Consider the following 19,085-nt stretch of genomic DNA (forward strand, 5'->3'; position numbering starts at 1 on the left):
AATGATCTTCTTAAGGAGGATAATGGCTGTGTGATGAGAGCATAGATTATATTCCATGTGGTATGTGAGAGCTCACATTCCTCATCCAATGCCATCCACATGCCAGGTCTGCTCGAACTCACTTTGAACTGGGTCATGTGACTCGTAGCCCAGGCCTTGTTGTGAATGTGAACTGAGAAACTAACTTGGGATAGGTTTGCATTATCTGGTGTGTTCATTTGTTTCTTACTGAGTATTCTAAATCAGAGTGTCCCAAACTGAAGTACAAGGTGGACTAAATATGGTTTGTCCCTTTTACCAATAATAAACATCCTAAATAATCATGATCTTGATAGGTTGTGATTGGCCTCAACTGAGAAGCCATATGCTGTGCTTGCAAATATGAGCGAGCATCATTTGATTGAAATTGATCATTTTTTTTGTCATTTTATATGTATTTTAACTCACAGAATAAATAATATACTGTATGTTTTGATGAACTTGGTGAATGCAGACAGGCAGCATGAGCGGGCTTAAGGGGGATTTAAATGCTTTGCCCCCTCTGTTAAAGCTTAATGCATTTGTAGAGAATGTGTGATTATAGGACCATGCTTGTTGTACCAAGCTGGCATGGCGGTGATCTTGACAGGTGTTTTCGTGGAAGCGAATCTTAAAACATCTGGCCCTGATACATTTTCATCCCCAGTGAAGCGAAGTGATAATCAACACGTCGCCTATAGCTATCTCCTTAAGATTGCAATGATCTGGATGACTGAGAGGCTTCGCAAACATCAACAAAGACCAGAGAGAAGTAGATGTGAGCTGCAAACAGCTGTGTCTACATGCCTCCCCCTGCTTGACAGGGAATCATTCATTTAGCATTTAATACTTTAGTGTTCTTGATGTGTATTTATGATCCAGTGTGTAAGAATCCCTAACATAACTTATGATAAATAACTGCAGACTGTAACAAACAGAGGACTTTTTTGGAGCGTCTGTTCAGAACTGAAGAAGCCTCTTGGTGTCGTGGGTTTTCCACTGTAATAATGGGTTGTAAGAATCAAATATCACAGAAAGCATTTATTGTCATTGAACAAGACAACACAATTATTGGTGGATCCTCTGTGCAACTAGTGCAATAAAAAAATCCAACATAATGTAATGACATACCAGTAGTAATAATAGGTTACACACACAAACATAGGTTATTGCACACTGTGTTCTGTGTTGCCAGGCCTGGGGAAATGGGAGAAGTTTTATCGCGCAGGTTGAGAACCACCCGTTGGCCGCGGCCCACAATTTGGGAAACACTGCTCGAGGGACTTGTTGAACTCCGTTGGAACGGTTAAACAACGCCACCTTTTCAGAGAAGCTTCGACTTTTTGTAAGCGCGTAACCGATTGGTCGCGTCGAATGCAACTACGCTTCTGGTTGGCTGAGAGGGCCCTGTTTTCCGAAGGTGGACTCCCAGAGAGTCGGGAACGCTGGAAGAAAAAAAAAATCCAGCCACCAAACTGCACCATGCGCCAACCCCGAGAGCGACTGGAATAATCACCGGGAAGCTGCTTGAACTCTTACTACATTGAATTACGACAACGCCCGCCTGTCCCGGAGCTCCCACCGTATGTTTTCACTTCGTCTAGTAACTTTCATGGAGAACCGTGGCCGCCGCTCCTCGCCTGTAATGACGCCTCTTAACCACACAGGTAACTTTGTTTAAACTCCACCAGTTAGCATGGATGCTAGCAGCCTGTTGCCACAGTTGCTTTGGTTGTTTCTTTGGTTCACTTTACGAGCTTCCCACGCGGCGTTCACAACATATGTGACGTAAACAAGCCCCCGTGTTGTCTCGGAACGCCATTTCGAGTGCGGTGTTTTGTGTGTAATAACAAAAAGAAAAGCCACTTTTGTTGGTCAGAGAACAACAGCTCGACAAACACGCTCTGTTCGTGCCTCCGTTGACCATCGATCTCAAACGTGAGGCATTTAAATTCACCTTCTCTCAAAGTCATAAAACCTGTGGTTTTGTTGTGGAAATTGATACGATACGCTTTATTTCAGTGACTCGTACTTTACATTTCTAGCGTTATTTGGTCATAACAACCACATTTCAAATGTGACTGGCATTTATTTCGCCCTGCCTCCTCTCTGTAGTCCACTTGTTTCCCGGTCATTCATTAGGAGTGCAGCGTTGTCGAAGCACGACGTAGTTAAGAGCTGGTGAATTGTGGTGTAATGTACTCATTCACGTGTGCTCCTCGATTAGATTGTTTTTATAACAGTTGGTATCTTTTGCCAACTTGTGCTTACATTCCACCAACTGTTCCACAAACTGTATCTTAAAGACCTGAGGGCAGAACAGAGTTGATATGCTGGTTTTTAAATGAATATCTGTGTAGTTTTACTTTTTAGAGGAAACAATTAACAAGCTGAAACAATTAATCGATTAATCGACAACTATTTTGATAATCGATTAATCGGTTTGTAGAAACAAGATTTCCGATTGTTTAAGCTTCTTAAATGTGAGTGTTTTCTTAATTTCTTTGCTCTGGATAACAAAGAAATCATTAAAAGTTAATCATTTTGGTTTTTCGGACAAAACAAGACATTTGACAACATCATCATTTCCAGGTTTGATGAACACAGAACCACATTTTTTACGGTTTTCTGATATTTTATGGATCAAACAATTAATCGAGAAAATAATTGACAGATTAATCGATTATTTTCGTTAGTTGCACTTCTACTTATTTAAATCACTAGATCTATTTATTTACCTTTTTGTAAGCATTCCCATGGCTCTTTTTTTGTGTGGTTTCCATTCTAAATGTATTATTCTGACCATACTATATGTGAATTAATGTGCATGTGATCTGTATTAATGTGTGTTCCTGTGCGGAGGTTGTGTTTGTGTTGTGATGTTCATTTTAAGTGTTTTAAAAGTACTATACATTGCATTGTTGGATTTTGATTGATTCATATAACTCCACAACAGCCTCTCACAGCATGCAGGTGTCCTGTTTTATACGTGTTTGTCAAAAAAACATCAGGTAGAAAAGAGTATTTGATAAAGGCTTTCATAATTCATAATTTGCCTGTAATTAACCCAATGTTGTAACCCAGTGACGTAAGAACATCTCTCTCTCCCCTCTTTTGAACAGATGGACTAAGAAGTCAGGCAAAAACGGAGGTGTAAATTGGACACAGGAACCCTATTGTCTTGTGTCCCACTGAAGCTGCATTTTCGATGTGGGCGTTTACGGAATACAGTGTTTTAAGTGAAGTTGAATGATGGCATCACGTTGGACTAAATCTTGTGACGATGATGACAGATGTACAAGATCTTCTTTCTGTGAGGTAAACACAATGATACCAAACTTCAGACCTTTGTACATTATCTGTGAAATTATATGCTGTTTTTTTTCTGTAAATTGTGAACTTGAAAGAGGTTCTCAGGAATGACTAACTCCGGTTTCACTCTCTGCCCCCTTTCAATTTGGTGTTGGGGCAGTAACATGTTTGGATATGGACGCTTTGGTTCAGCAGCTTTTCACTGCCTGTGTTGAATCGTTTTGCCTTTTATCTCGCCAGTGCTTCACTATTTTGTTTATTTTTATGATCGCCATCATTAGATTTATGACAGTTTAAGGGATTTTATTTCCCACCAGGGGTTGATAATTGTAACATGGTTACGGCACTGCTTTTAATTAGATTTAAATTTCAATGAAATTCATCACTGGTGTATGTGGTATTGAAGTTCTTAGCTAGACCAAGAACTGTCTCTTAGATTTTTTAACTGTGCTCACCACTCTACTACCAGACAGGACACCATCTTTTCTTCTCACAGCTTGTGTGTCTGAGTCTACAACCACAATAATACATTCTCATTTTGTAATAAAAAACTATCTGAAGTCCATAGGGTGTTTTAGTTTTGTGTTAGAAATAATCTCCATCTAACCTAACACCTCAAAACATATATTACATTACTTACACATACACCGGTCATGCTGGAGTAAACAGGAAGCAGACTGTGTTCTCTAGCATCATATGTACGTGCCCTGCCTGCCTGTCCAGAGTAAATCTCAACCTCAGAGTTATCAAAATAAAACTGTTTAGTTTGTTTCCATCTTTTAAATCATAATGTATTGTTGTTGATGTAACCACCCGAATGAAGACCGTCTTGTTGAATGCAGTTCCCATTGAAATGAAAGGGCCCATTGCCATAGTATCTGTTGATTTCCAGCACCGCCTTCAATGTTATATTGGTTCCCCACTTTAGTCTATATGTGCTAATTTGCAATTTGATTTTTAGCTCAACAATGCATAGGCAAGTTTTACCCTTTGGTAACTAACCTGTTAGTCAATCACTTACCCTGCTTAACTCTACAAAAAATATTTGTGTAGGTCTAGAAGAGAATAAAACAATATTTATTTGATGCAAAGAATAGTGAAATGTAGGTATTTATTGGTGAACTTAAGGCTAACGATATGCTTCAGCCAATTCACTATTCTCACTGCTGTGACAGCTTGTGTTGCATCCCTGTATTTCTTTTCTGGAATGAAATGATGTCCTTCCTTTGCCATAGCAGCCATCTGAATACACCCTCATACATGCACATTTCTAAACAAGTTTATTGACAACAACAATTCAGATTGATCCTTGATATGCAGCATGTTGACAAAAGAATTTGGCTTAAAGTGTTTGGGGGTGAGGAAAAGCCTTGGTTAGTGTATTCAGTGGAGAGCCTCCTTTTAGCAGCTCTTCTAATAATGCTACCATACAAACCAATTCATGTGCTAATTTGGTGCTGGAAACCCCCTGAAGTCTCTGGTCCTGGGTTGTGCTGGAAGTGATGACACTGTGGATTAATGACTGAATAAGTGGCTATTTCAAAATAACTTTCTAAATATGTCGTATGCAAAAGAGCATGTGGTCTCAGCTGAGAGAGATCGGTCAAAAGTTGAGGATGAGGATAAATGGGTGTGACTTTTGTTTTTTTAGAGAATGCATGGTTCTGTTATGACTGCAAACAAGCAGTAGGGAGGATTATAAAAAGACATAGGGTGGATTGCTGTCCCCTACAGGCACAGTGAAGCACTTGGGAGAGATCCTTTATATATTAACGTAACTAAAATTTAAAACATGGATCTTTATAAATACATATTATTGTAAAAAAACAAACAATATGTTGAAGAAGGGTTCACTTTATCAACTGAATAGAGTGGAGTATTTAAATGTAGCAGCAGAAACTAAATAGCAGTGACGGCTTATTTATTAATTATGTATATATTATTGTGATTCTGCATCAGCAAAACAAATGGAGAGTTGAGTAAAATGTATAATTTATGATGAAGCATGAGCCATACTTCGCACTGTAGGGGAGGTATTGACAAACAGACCCCCCTGTCCCCACAGTCTTCATTAAAGCTCAGTGTTTATCTCATTTAGGCTGCCTGCCTTTTACAGAACCCCACACGCAGGCATCATATGGCTCACTGATGGCAATCGGAAGGGAAAATTGACTTCAATTGGATAGAAGAAGCCTGTTACTTCCTGTTGCCTTATGGTTGTGTCTGTGTCTCATGGAAAAACTCAAGAGATGGGCTGCAGATGTGATTTCGTTTTTTCTTTATTTCCCTCAGTGCTTTGCAAAAACATTCCTGTTATCCTTGATGCAGAAGCTGGTTTATATAGCTCATGTATTGGCATGAACCGAATCACTGAAGACTGATAAAAACGTGTTTTTTTTTTCAATGGGGGTTTATTGGTATTGATTCTTTTGTCAGAATCACAGAAAACATTATTTCTTACAGTAAATGATATGGTAGATGTGTGTGGTTAAGGCTAAACAAAACTTAATGTATTGACAAAAGATGTGTAGGTGTACCCCTGATATTGAAATAGAGGAGATATAGGTGAACAGATTTAACATGTTGACTTCTCAGCATGATTGCTTTTTGTTTTGTGATAAATGAAACCCTCTGCCATAATTCCACAAGTATGGAGAGACAATTCTGTTACTCCCCCACACACAGATGGTCGGAGAGATTTGAGTACTTTGGAGAAGATCGGACAACACTAGTGCAGAACATGACTTTATTAAGTGTCCGTTAAAATAGGTACTATCGAGGAGTGTGGCACTCACAAAATGTAGTTTTCATCTACATCGGCTGAGTATTGAATATCCTAACCATGTCCTGCACTAGGCTGAAATACCCAGAACTCACCATGTGTATCATTAAGGCTTTTCACAGTTAAGTGCTTGGTTTGAATGGGATGTGGTGTAGAATGTAGCAGCCCACAGAGAACTAGGTTTCCTCACATTTTTAAGCTGTGTACTTGTCTGGTGTTTTTGGAGCTGATGTCATGCAGTGCTTGTAATGTGTCATTTTGAGATGTCAGCAGAGGTTTTTAAACACACAGACCGTGCCGTGTGGTTTCTTTGTAGTTGTTAAAAATGAGCAAAGTGGAAATCCCAGTTTTTATTTTTAGTTTAAAGCCCGCCTGTAAACACTGGCTGTTGTGGTGTGTAAGCAGCTGTTTAAGTACAGTGCTTTCCTTAAAAAAATTTGACGTTAGTGGGTGGCATTGCTTGACCTGCCCTGCAATCTCAGGGCTTGTTGAACCACTGATGTAGGTTTAAAAATGACCACATATGCACAGGTACCATTTTGCTAAAGCTTATGCGTAACTTCTGTTGCCCACTAAGGAATTTTGAGTAAGACGGACATTGCCGGTGCCTCATGACATAATCCCAAATGTTCTCACACCACCCCCACCCTTCAGTTGATATAAATGTTTATACAGTCAAACTGCTTAAAGGAATACTTCACCGATTTGCATTTAGCTTTGTATTACTAGAATAGGGGTAGTATTTTTGAAACCTCAGTTTCACCGGAGTTGAGAAATATCTTCATTCTTTTCTTTGTTACGTGCCCACCAGTGACACTTGGTCCTGTTAGTGTAACTGTTAGCAAAGATGGCGGACACTGTTTACATTCTGGGAATGAGGTCCATCTAAAAACTGCGGCATTAGCATTAACTGCACTGCAGTTTCAAGCCTCGGACCAAGGAAGGACAAGACCAAAACAACTGTGTGGTAGATTTTGTGTGGTAGAGACCGCAGCGCCCTGTCATATTCTTATATGTCGTTATAGTGACACAATGAACCAAAATCATGATCCATTTTTATACAAAAAATATGTTTTTGTTTACCTCCATTTCCATATTATCAAGTCTTCTGTTGGGCTATTTGCAGTGCGATCTGAAGCTCTAATTGCCTCATGCTTGCTCACACTCCAGTTTACGCTTACGTAAGCTACGGCACGCACAGTATTGCACGCTATCTTCCCAAGAATTTATACTGTTTACCTCAGCTGTGCGTGTACCTGTGACAATCGCAGTTCTCTCACAAGATAACTTGAATCACTCTCTAGTAAGCACATCTCACTTTGGCTCTGTTGCACGCTCTGACATGCAGCAGAGCCCAAGTGACGGATGCCATGGCCGCAGACTGCATCGGTTCTGAACAGCATTTTTCATGCTGAAGATGGAAATCTGGGCTGTATAATTTCACTTGTTTCATTATTTTTTTTGGAAATCTGCTGCCATCTTTTTTTTGTGGACAGTACCCAGTTGCTGCAGTCAAAGCAATGAGGGTTTACTATTGTGATTGTCCAGTGAACACTCTTATGTACACCTCACATGCTCGGGTGGACTGTTCTCCACATCATCCATGACCTAATTTACCACCTACACAAAAGTCATATTAACCAGTGTAGAGATGGTCTAATGATGATAGTAAGGTAGATAGTAAAGAGCTTTTTTGCCAGGCAAATGCCGTAAATATCTAGCAGTGGAACAAATGCTCATTAAACGCCTCACCCATGGCGTTGTAGTGAATCATAAGTAAGCAAAACATCATTTGCAGACAGGAGAGGCTAGGTATGTATTTCATGAAGATGTGGACACAGTGCTTAACAGATTTATTAGACCACCTGTCTTTAAAAATGAGATAACGTTAATATTTTAGAAATCTCTCAAAAACTTGTTTAAAACTAAATATGTTATTGTTATTTATTTGGCAAATAAACTAAATTCACCTTTGTATACCCACATTTGAGCCAGCTCACTGGGCTTCTTCTCTGAGAAGTCACAAATTAATCAAGCATAACATTCAACCACTAAAACAGTTTTTATTTTGTTCAGGAATGCAAGTCAATAACTATAATTTGGTGTCTTAATCAAGAAATAATAATGGTCTTAACAATTTGTTCATTTTTTTCTGTAAAACAGTAAATTTGAAAATTCATAAATAACAATAATAATAATAATAATAATAATTATTATTATTATTATATTTTATCATTAATCTGGTTAAAGAGCTCCTACAATGATGTACATTTAGGATAATTGTGGCTTTGGGTGGTCTAATAAATTTGTAAAGCACTGTATATGGATATTTCTTTTTGTGAAAGGGGCAGATGCTTTCTGTATTCTTTGTGCTCCATTTCATTCAGAAAGAAAGTATTCATGATTATGTTCAATTATTGTATTTTTCAATGAAATTATTTATTTATATATTTATATTTGTATTAATTAACAGAAGTTGAAAACTGAGGGCAAATGGGGGTCTGGAATTTTATTGCCCTGGAAATTCGGCAGTCTTAAGTATGCATGTGGCAATGATAAAACTCCTAGGCATGTGTCTGTCAGGGGTCCCACACCTCCTTCTGTTGTCCACATCCAAAGATCAGAGTTTTGGAAATTGCCCTGTGCACTGGCCACTAAATCAGATCCAGTAGACTGGGATTGGCTTTCCCTGTAGACACGAAGGGAGCAATGCAAGCATGTCAAACATCTATTGTCATATCACCACAAGCTCGTCTACGGGTATAAATTAGCATGTGCATGTTTTGTAAAAGCCACTCAGGGTTCACAGACAGGGCTTAAACATGGAAATGCAGGCATTAGGGAACAACCAAAGCTTGGTTATACTCAGTAAAACCTGTTTTGCTGGTTTCATCAAAATACACACGTGTGTCAGCTGCACCTGCAGCTCCATTTCCCAGCCAATTAAAGCAGGACTATGGGTCTGTCCTTTTTTCCAGTGAATGTGTAAAACTTTCTGATGTGTTCATCTGCACAGATTGGAAACACCCAGCTCTCTGCAACAGCTGGATCAAGTCAGAGAGCTATTAGTGTTTATTTATTTATTTTTAGCTATAACAAATGTCAGATTTCTACCCTTACAAGTAAAAATGAAGTCCAACATAAACTTTATCACTGGTTGTTATGACATGCATTTAATTCACTCAGATTTTCTGACATTTTCTAAACATATGTGCCCAGGCAGACATGGTCCAAATGCCTGCTCATCACATTCCTCACATTGTGGGGGAATGTCTGTGCTACGGGGGGGATGGTTGGTTGGCTTGTTTGAGACAGGGTGAGTGGAAAAAAAAGTCAATTGTGGAAATATAAGACTGTATAAAACATGTTTTCCTGATACTGAGTACTGAAACTGGGAATATGATACAGGGGGATCTGAGTACAGGTGGGTGTTGCTGCGCACACGATACCACAAAGGTGTGAGGTTATAAATAGCCAGTAAACACAGGCGTGGGTGTCCACAGCTCAGAGACCTGATGTGCTGTTCTCACCAGCTGTGAAAAGGGATACCACAACTTGATTGTAAACACTGGAAACCAGTTTGTGTGTGAAATAAAGAACACCAGACGGTTGCTGTTAATGTGCAATGACTGTTTTTTTTTTTTTTTATCTAATTTGGGTGGGTGAAACAAACAGGTGACGTTTTAGCAAAATGGATTCCATTGTCACTATTTAAGCTTTTTTGCTTTGTCACTCTCACTCTCTATTGTTCATCACTTTTCCTGCACACCCAGGTTTGCAAGGTCAGCTGGAGCCAATCCCTGGCATGGGCTTAAAGGTGGGCACCAGAGGGCCACCAACAAGCCAGTAGTGCCATATCTGCAAGAAAAATTGTTTTATGAATTGTCCTTAAAAATCACATGTAGGGTGGGGTAAAAAATAGTGTGTAATAATAGTAAAATTCCAGATCGCTTATGTTATATCCTCCTTCCTCCACATGTGTTTTTCTTGCAGAATGATTGCCCCAGGAGTGGAGAGGTGTGGCAGATTCCCTCGACAACGCAAAACCCCACAGAGTGAGGAGAGCTGGTGCCGGCCTCTGTCCAGTATTTCTTCCAGCTCCCTCCATCTAATGGCAGCTCGGGGCAATTTTACTGCACCACCCTGGGGAGGCTACTGTGGCCAGATCCAGAACACTTGGCTTTATGTGGATTGAATGTTTTATGGTTATAGACATAATATTAAGTATAGGAACAGTCTCGCAAGAATCCGCCCCCGCACCACTATCCTCGGGCCTAATAATTACACCAGCCGAGGAAAAGGCAGTGGGAAAAGTGCGTCTGCTGAGTGAGAGACATTATCATGTAGTTATGTAACTGAGCTCACGATATTCAGTGTTTCCTCCGTGTGAGGAAAAAAAGAAGGCACCGCCAGTCTGATCACTTTATACAGTGACAAATCATATCAAACCAAACTGCAACACAGAGGTTTGGCAACACATGGTTAAAAGTAACCTTACCTTTATGATATATCACATTCAAAACCAACTCCAGGACACATAAATCTGAAAATCGGTTGCTTTGTATATGTGTTTCGTCGTGCGATGAGATGGGAAAACAGTTGATCCACATTTAACAGGTTAATTAAGATATATTTTTTTTAAGACGTCTAAGTTTGAGAAAAGAGAAGAAAAAAAGGACACAGGGAACAGCCACATTATCTGGCCACACGGTGCTGTCCTGTTAAAACAGTTAGCCTTTATTGCTGCAGCGGTCAGGGGGCAAATCGCTTGTGATTTTCACTGCGGAGACTCTGATGGATGCGACTCCTGTGTGTGTGTGTGTGTGTGTTCCTCAGCGTTACTGTCAAGAAGCTCTCGGAAATTGTGTTTTTATCATCACAGTCTACAACTTAACCTGAGATTTATTGAACATACATAGACCTTTGATTCACATCTCACTTGTACCATGCTCATCTCCAACCCCCGCCACTACTACAGCAGTTCCATTTTCATTTTCCAGGCTGAAAGACTTGATCTCTGATCGCTGTTAAACACACGTGAAGCCGAGTCCCGATACTACAACGAAGACATCTGTACTAAAGCAAAGACACTGAGTCTCTTTAAAGCAACAAAACCCTTCAAATAATGTCTCCAAGATTATGTTAATGCTGTATCAATTTACAGGGTCTGTGGCACAAAAGGAACTGCAGCATTCTACTTTATGGCCCACGTTCATAAAGATATGGTCCAAGCATACACTTCAGTTGAGTGCAGATGATCCCCTGCATTATGAGGAATTCAATTCTGATACTTTTAAAGGGGCAGTGTGTAGGATTTAGCGACATCTACTGGTCAAGTTGCACACTGCAGTGGAATTGTCTCGCGCTCTCTCCCCTTCCTCACTGACGCATTTTCATTTGTCATCAAAACCTAAAATCATGGTGACCCTCCTCTGATTATTAGGGTCTGGAGAAAATGCATTTTTAATCTTGCAAGAATTAAGTTGTAATATTATGAAAATAAAGTTGTAATTGTTATTATTCAAGCAAACTCTCAGATGATCAGCGGCAACCTGCATTATATTTTGATATGGGCTTCACAAATAAGGAAACATTTCGTCTTTTTTTAGCACATTATCAATAGCATCAGGACTTTGAAAAAGATTGTGCAAGAAACTGAGTCTGTTTCAAAGAAAGAATCACCCAGAGGAAATGACTGGTAGACAATAATAATAATGATAGATTTCACAATCAAATAATGATAACAAATATCTCATATTACATAATATGTTGACTCTTTTCTCATACCATGACGTTTTTTAATATTACTGACTTTATTCTCTGAGATTACAGGGTTTTTTTCCCTCTTCAGTTCGGCCCTTTTGGTCATACTGTACATTCCAAAATAATAAATAAATAAATCAATCTGTGTAATTGTTTTCATGTTCCATTTCTACCAAATGTAAATAATTTCACCTAAATCTTACACACTGGACCTTTAAATAATCCTTCACTTCTTACCTTGTGATTCCTGGACTTGCATTTTTAAAACATTAAAAATGTTTTGTTTTTTTCTTTTTCTTCGTCATCGAAGATGGTTTTACAGTATCCAAAGAAAAGTGGGAGTGGCTAGGCGCACAGAAAGAAGCAGGAAAGAGGAAAATATAATATCAAGGATCAGATTTGGCCTTACAGGATTAAACAATAAATCGTTTCTTATCAATAAACACAATACAGACAGATGTGATATTTTTTTATTGTTTATTATTATTATTATTATTTTTTTTCTTCACCTTCAAGTAATAGTTCAGTTGGATTAACATTTCGAACCACACTCCATACCAGATGGTGGCGGTAATGCACCAAATCGTTGTTTGCCAACCGCCATTAAACCTCAGAAAAGAAGAAAGAAGACGCTCCTCCCTCATCATGAAACCAAGAAGAAGTTGGAAGGAAGTCTGCTCCACGAGTTCGAGCTCGAGTTCACGCGTTTAATGAAGAACTCAAGAAAGACAGATTTGGTGCGTAAGTGTTAATATAAAGTATATTGACATTTTATCAACACTTGTTGATATTTATTGGCTCAAAAAGCGCTGGACGTGAGGGCTGGTCAAAAACCCCCCAGAGAATCTGTGAAAGCGAAAGTAAAAAAAAGTGCGCACAAGAAAAACAAAAGACAGAGCAAATAGCGGACAGAATGGCAGCCTCGCCGCAGTCAGAGGCGATGTGCACCTGCCCCGTGTGCTGTGACATATTCACAGAGCCCGTGGTGCTGCTGTGCGGTCACAGCTTCTGTCAGGACTGTCTCAAAGAGTGGTGGAGGCAAAGCACACTGCAGACGTGCCCGGTCTGTATGCAGGTGTTCCCCATGGCGCAGCTTCCGCGCAATTTGGCACTGAAAGACCTTTCTGACACGCTGAGACAAAAGAGGAGTCAGGGAGCAGCAGCAGCAGCGACGCTCAAAGAGGTTTGCAGTTTGCACGGTGAGCGATTCAGGCTCTTCTGTCAGGACGATCAGCAGCTCATCTGTCTGGTCTGTAGAGACGCACAAAAGCACAAGACGCACACCTTCCTGCCCATCAATGAAGCTGCAGAAGAGCACAGGGTGAGCACTTCTCCATCTCAATAAAGCAATAACAACTCAACTAATTATCAATGGTCAGTTTAATTATTGACAATTATTCTGGTAAATCATTAAATAATAATCAACCAATCATTTGTCTCACATGACATTCAGTTGCTCAATTATCATAAATTAATAATGAGCGACTAAATTTTTTTACCAGTAACTCATCATCATCATAAACTTGTGGCACGATTAACTGTTAATAATTTACCATTTATTAATCATTAACCACTGATTAGCTGCTCATAGTATTTGATTCGTAATAGTTAGTACGATATTAGATAATGTCGCATTAAAGAATCATTTGTTATTATTAGTTAGCTACTAATGATATTTGATTGGTAATTACTAGGGGTGGGAATCACCAAAGACTCCACAATACAATATTGTCTCGATATTTCAATATACTGAGTATTTGTGAAGTCATATATTGCGATAAACAGAGTATTTCCAAAATCATACATTGTGATATACCGAGTTTTTGCAAAATCATATTTCGATATACTGAGTTTCTGCGAAATCATATATTGCGATAAACTGAGTATTTGTGATATCATATATTGCGATAAACTGAGTATTTGCAAAATCATATATTGCGATAAACTGATTTTTTGCAAAATCAGATATTGTGATATACTGAATATTATGTTAATAGATTTTTTTATGCTAATCCACAAAAAAGTTTATTGAGTATTTGTGACATCAGTTAAAAAATCAATACTTGGTGTCTCAAAAGCGATATAATATCGCCATGCAAAATATCACAATATTTAACTGTATCGATCCCCACCCCCAACCCCTCATAATTACCCAAGAACTGACCATGGATGAATATTTGCTGTCCTACTGTAGTAACTCCTCTGAATTGCATGTACCTTATTATAAAAGTGATGTGTTGACCTTTATCCGTAGACCAAACTCTTGGTCGAGCTGATGCATTTAAAGAGCAAGCTGGGATCGTTTAAAGAACAAAAGCTTGTCTGTGACGAAATGTCCAGTCACGTCAAGGTAAGACACAAACACAAAGTGTTTCCTTTTAAATTATTTGAGAAACATACACTTTGGTTTGGTCCCTTTTCATTCATTGCCGTGGTGTATTTTCTTATTTCAGTTCCAGGCTCAGCAGACTGAGAAGAAGATCAAAGAGGACTTTCAGAAGCTCTACCAGTTCCTGAGAGCAGAGGAGGCTGCCAGGGTGGACGCAGTGAGGAAGGAGGCGGCGCTGAAGAGTGACGCACAGAACATCAGGACCGTCAATTTGACGGCAGAGATCTCGTTACTTACAGACAAAATCCAAACCATAGAACGAGAGCTAAAAACCGAGGACTTTTCTTTCATGCTGGTACTCACTGATCACATGTTTTTCTCCAAAATTTCATATAGTGATACTGAACATCTAAAAAAGACTTTAGGTAATAATGCTTTTTTTCCCCCCCTTCTTCTTGATAGAATGTGAAATCCACTCTGGAGCGGTAAGTGACCTTTTATGACCTTTGTGACTTAATTGCACTCAATATGTGTTTGAATTAGGCTTTAGGTCTAGTTTGACTCCCAGCTGTTTAAATGTAGCAAAGCTACTCAGTGGAACAAAGAATTGCAGAGAAATACCAGAATAAAAATGATAAATATGACATTTCAAGTCCACAGATCTGGAAAATACAGTACACAGTACAAAACAAGTAGCAAATTGTGTACAAATTTAAACATTAATGATTAATAAGTCCCAGGGTTAAAAGTTGATTGTTTTTTTTTTTGCAAACAAAACATGAAATTGTGTACATGAGACAAAAACATGCAGTAATAGCAAACAAAAGAACCCTACACACAGAGACAAACAATAAAGACACAACAAAGGGAGCGGGAGAGGAAGATTCCCAATAAATGAATGAATAAATAAATAAATCAGTAAATAAGAATAAAGACCAAAACTGTGATTGAAGTCTGAGAGTTTTTGTTTTGCCTCGTGTTAACCAAACTATACTTAATCCGTGCTTACAGTATTTTGTTGCACCGTGATTACTGCATTGCAAACAAAGTGTGTTTGTTTGAGAGTATTTCACTGGTGATCTCTGACCTTCGGACGCTTTTTCAGGTCACAGTGCAAACTGCCCGTGCCAGAGACTCCATCGGGAGCCCTGGTTGATGAGGGCAAGCATTTGGGGAACCTGCTGTTCACAGTTTGGATGAAGATGAAGCACTTGGCCAAATACAGTAATGAACTTTTATTCTTTTATCAACCATGTTTTTTATATACATAAAAGAGTAGAGTGTGATGACTGCAACACACTTAAATAAAGTCGGGACAGTTTGTCAAGACCAAAAGGTTACGCGAGTAACGCTGCTCTGGAAGGTTCCGTACTTTACGGATTTACGGGTTATCTGGTGAAGGTAATGGTAAGAAAATAATTATTAAAGGAGCATCCACCCAGGGCTTATTCTCTGCAAGCTGTGGCTCACCACTTTCACACCTAAAGTCTAACTCTTTTGAGTGTGTTGCAGCCATTTTTTATATTCTTTAGAAAGTGTGCCAACCTTTCTGGACAAAGAAATGGTTTTAAAACATAAATGTCAATGTTCATGTGTCCACCCAGGCCCTGTAACGCTGGACCCAAACACCAGTGGTGAACAACTGATTTTATCTGAGAATTTGACGTGTTTATCGGAGAGTGCGAAATCGCTGCGGCTTCCTAGCAACCCGGAGAGGTGCGGTTGCTGCATTGTTCTCGGCCGTGAGAGCTTTAGCTCTGGGATACACAGCTGGGATGCTGAAGTGGAAGGTTTTTGGGCTCTGGGTGTGGCTGCTAGAACCAAGGAACAATCCGTCGAAATGACGTGGGGAATTTATGCGTATGGACCTGAAGATGTGATAGAACTTAATACTGAGAAGCACGTGGTAAGGCAAAGAGAATTGTTACCGAAAAAGATGAGAGTGCAGCTTGATTATGACAAAGGAATACTGTCATTTTTTGACCTTGAAAGGAAAGTATTCATACACCTGATCAAACATAGATTCACAGGCCCAGTCTTTCCATATTTCCGGGCAACTGTGAAAATCCTTCCAACTGAGGTGTCCATGACAAAAACAAAAATGACTAGTACCGTGCACGGTTCTGAACCGGTTCAAGCCGAAGCTGTTCAAGCATTAGCAGCTTTACGTGTAGCAGCCAGAACTGCTTTGGCTCGAACTGGTGCCACGCCTCCTCGCCTTGGAGTTTATTCGGACATACGCGAAGGTTCCCTGTAGCATCAAAAACTATAAATGTAATTCTGTTTGCTGTCACCAGGGGGCGCTGTATTTGAAAATGAATATTTTCATATAGACGTCTTTAGGGCCGGACTATCATCAATCCTAGGAAGTTTGGTTCAGGTCGGACCAGGATTCTCAAAATTGTAGCAGTTAGTTTTTTTGTCGCAAAAACCCGACTTTGCATCATTGCCATGGCAACACCATTAAACTATTTGTCATATTCAGCACACATCATCTACCATGTATTTTGAGTGTTTTCACCAATTTTGAGTTTGATATGATGATCTGTGTAAAAATGATTCCCAAAATCATAAATACATTTTTTTTGTGTTTTCTTTCACCACAAGGAGGCACTGTTTTCAAACTTGACAGTTTTTGCATAGACGTTATAAGAGTTTTGTTTGTCTGATGCAAAACATCAGAATTTTCTCGCCATGCGACATTTTAAAAAACTGTCCATACCTTAAGCTCCTCAACTGGTCCACAGTGACCTCACCAAGTTTGAAGATGATCGCACGAGAACTCTAGGACAAGTTGGCTGAAATACCAAAATCGCCAAAAAATGGCCGTTCAACCCAAGATGGCGGACTTCCTGTAGGATTCACAGGAAAGGCCTTATTGACTTTTTGGACCGTCCTGACATGGATAACATGTGTACCAAGTTTCGTTCATGTACGTGAAAGGCGACAGAAAGTCACCTGATGAAAGCTGATTTGCGTTTTCATAAGCCCCTCCCACATCCAATTTTCAACGCTTTTTCGCCAAACGACTTTCACACATAAATTTCCACCAGGATCGATGCGGTCGCAAAAATCTCTGAGTTTTGGGGTATGGGAAAGGCCTCAAAAACGCAATTCATTTGAGAGAAAAATATTAATAATAGTAATATTTTGCATTTCAATGGGGTTCTCTGCCCTTTGTGCTCGAACCCTAATAAATACATATATATAAACATAAATAAAACTACATAAATAAATAGTGTCACTGCAAACATGATGCTCCAATGTGTAAAAACGCCCAGTACTCCAATCAAGCAGCAGCAGTGCCACATATAAAAACCACTGCCGTCAGTTTCTATTATTATATTCACATCAGAGTGAATGTCAGTGCCATGATTGTTGGTGCCAGACGGACTGGTTTGAGTATTTTTTGAAAATGTATTCTTTGTGATTTTCACACATGACATGCGGCAGAGTTCATAAAAGCAAAGCAGAAATAAAAAGAGAGGGAGAACAACGCTGTACTGAGACGGGAGGAATGAGAGTGCTGATGAGGGAGGTTGGCCGGCGCAGGATGGCGAGACTTGTTGGAGCAGATGGGGAAATAGGAAGGCGTAGTGGGGACGCTTTACAACTGTGGCGAGCGGAGCAGAAAAGCATCTCGGACTGAAAAATGTTCAATGTTGAACCTTTGGGGAATAAAGCAACAGAAGAAAACCATGTCGGACGAGTGACACAGGGGAAAACATAACCTGGTCTGATGGATGTGGATTTCTGCTGAGGCCCAGCATGAATCCAGTCCCAGCCCGAGTTGTGTCAACAGTCCAGGCGTTGACAGGCTGATGGTGTAATTTTCTCAATGCATTCTTGGTCCCTTCATTCTGATGAGTCTGAATTGTCAACGAGTTCATCCCTTTATGTTTACTATCTTTAAAAGATTACGTCCTGAATGACCACTATGAACACAGTGAGTTCAGTGAAGGTGACTGAGGGCCTGTTAACTGCTCTCTTATTTTTATTGTGATGTTATTGATATTATTGTTATGTTATAACAAACAAATAAACAATATGAAGCAATGAGTCTGAATGTGTTCATTGGGAATCTCCAATATTCCCACAATCCCCCTGTGCGGCGACATTTCTGCCAACGTGCACACATAGCACAGGGATGAATCATAATGAGGCAATGCCTCCCATCTCCCAGTGTGTGTGTGTGTGTGTGTGTGTGCGCACCACGGACACACACTTACATGACTCCGACTGATACTGAATCTCAGTGGTATTACAGCTGGAATGCCTGCCATGTTTTTTCTGCTAATGAAAGAATGAAGGAAAACAAACAGAGGGGCCAAATTAAAAGAGAAAAAGGGAAAACACTGAGGAGAGAGGAGGAAATAAATGGGCTCTCACACAGTCTCTCCATTTCCATTTTGTACTCTCTGCATGTTTTACATCACAAGCGTTTCTCGTGGGCCAGTTTTCTCCAGGCTAATGAAGGTTGGAGATCACGGGTTTGACTGACACAACATCTGCTCAAATGTGGTTTTAAGGGGATTTTTCCCCCCCCTCTCTCTCTCTGTCCAGATTAACCATGATGAATTTTAAACTTCATAAGTCTGTCTTTGGAGGAAGCTGGAAGTGTCACGTTGAGTGATTACTCTCCCATTAATTTAATCAGGCAAAGGGTATTTTTCTGTTGACTTTTAGAATTGGACAAATCTTGTTTTTTTTAAGCTCAAATGCAACTGAGCCAATGATGTGGTCAATTTTGGATTAAAAAAAACATATTCCATGCTGTATTTACCGTCTTATTCTTGTGAAATCTAGTACTTTATCTCAAAGGAATGATTTCCTTTAGCATTTAGCATTAAGGAGCTCCTGAGGATGAATACGTCAGATGTT

The 19,085-nt window shown here is 39.6% G+C and overlaps 1 protein-coding gene and 1 long non-coding RNA gene across 2 annotated transcripts; both read left to right on the top strand.

The window, feature by feature from the left end:
• Window positions 1–1,344: 1,344 nt before the first annotated feature.
• LOC122779685 lies at window positions 1,345–10,116 on the top strand. The gene is made up of 3 exons (XR_006361598.1): window positions 1,345–1,685; window positions 3,141–3,336; window positions 10,106–10,116. It is a non-coding gene; the product is annotated as an uncharacterized LOC122779685 (long non-coding RNA).
• A 2,390-nt stretch (window positions 10,117–12,506) lies between these two features.
• On the top strand, window positions 12,507–16,693 carry LOC122781937 (E3 ubiquitin-protein ligase TRIM35-like). Its single transcript, XM_044046061.1, has 6 exons — window positions 12,507–13,196; window positions 14,130–14,225; window positions 14,329–14,559; window positions 14,667–14,689; window positions 15,310–15,428; window positions 15,809–16,693. The coding sequence occupies exons 1-6, from the start codon at window positions 12,789–12,791 to the stop codon at window positions 16,459–16,461; spliced, it is 1,530 nt and encodes a 509-aa protein (XP_043901996.1). The 5' UTR covers window positions 12,507–12,788; the 3' UTR covers window positions 16,462–16,693.
• The last annotated feature ends 2,392 nt before the right edge of the window (window positions 16,694–19,085 follow it).

The sequence above is a fragment of the Solea senegalensis genome, linkage group LG1, assembly GCF_019176455.1.
Source record: "Solea senegalensis isolate Sse05_10M linkage group LG1, IFAPA_SoseM_1, whole genome shotgun sequence".
Taxonomy (NCBI): Eukaryota; Metazoa; Chordata; class Actinopteri; order Pleuronectiformes; family Soleidae; genus Solea; species Solea senegalensis.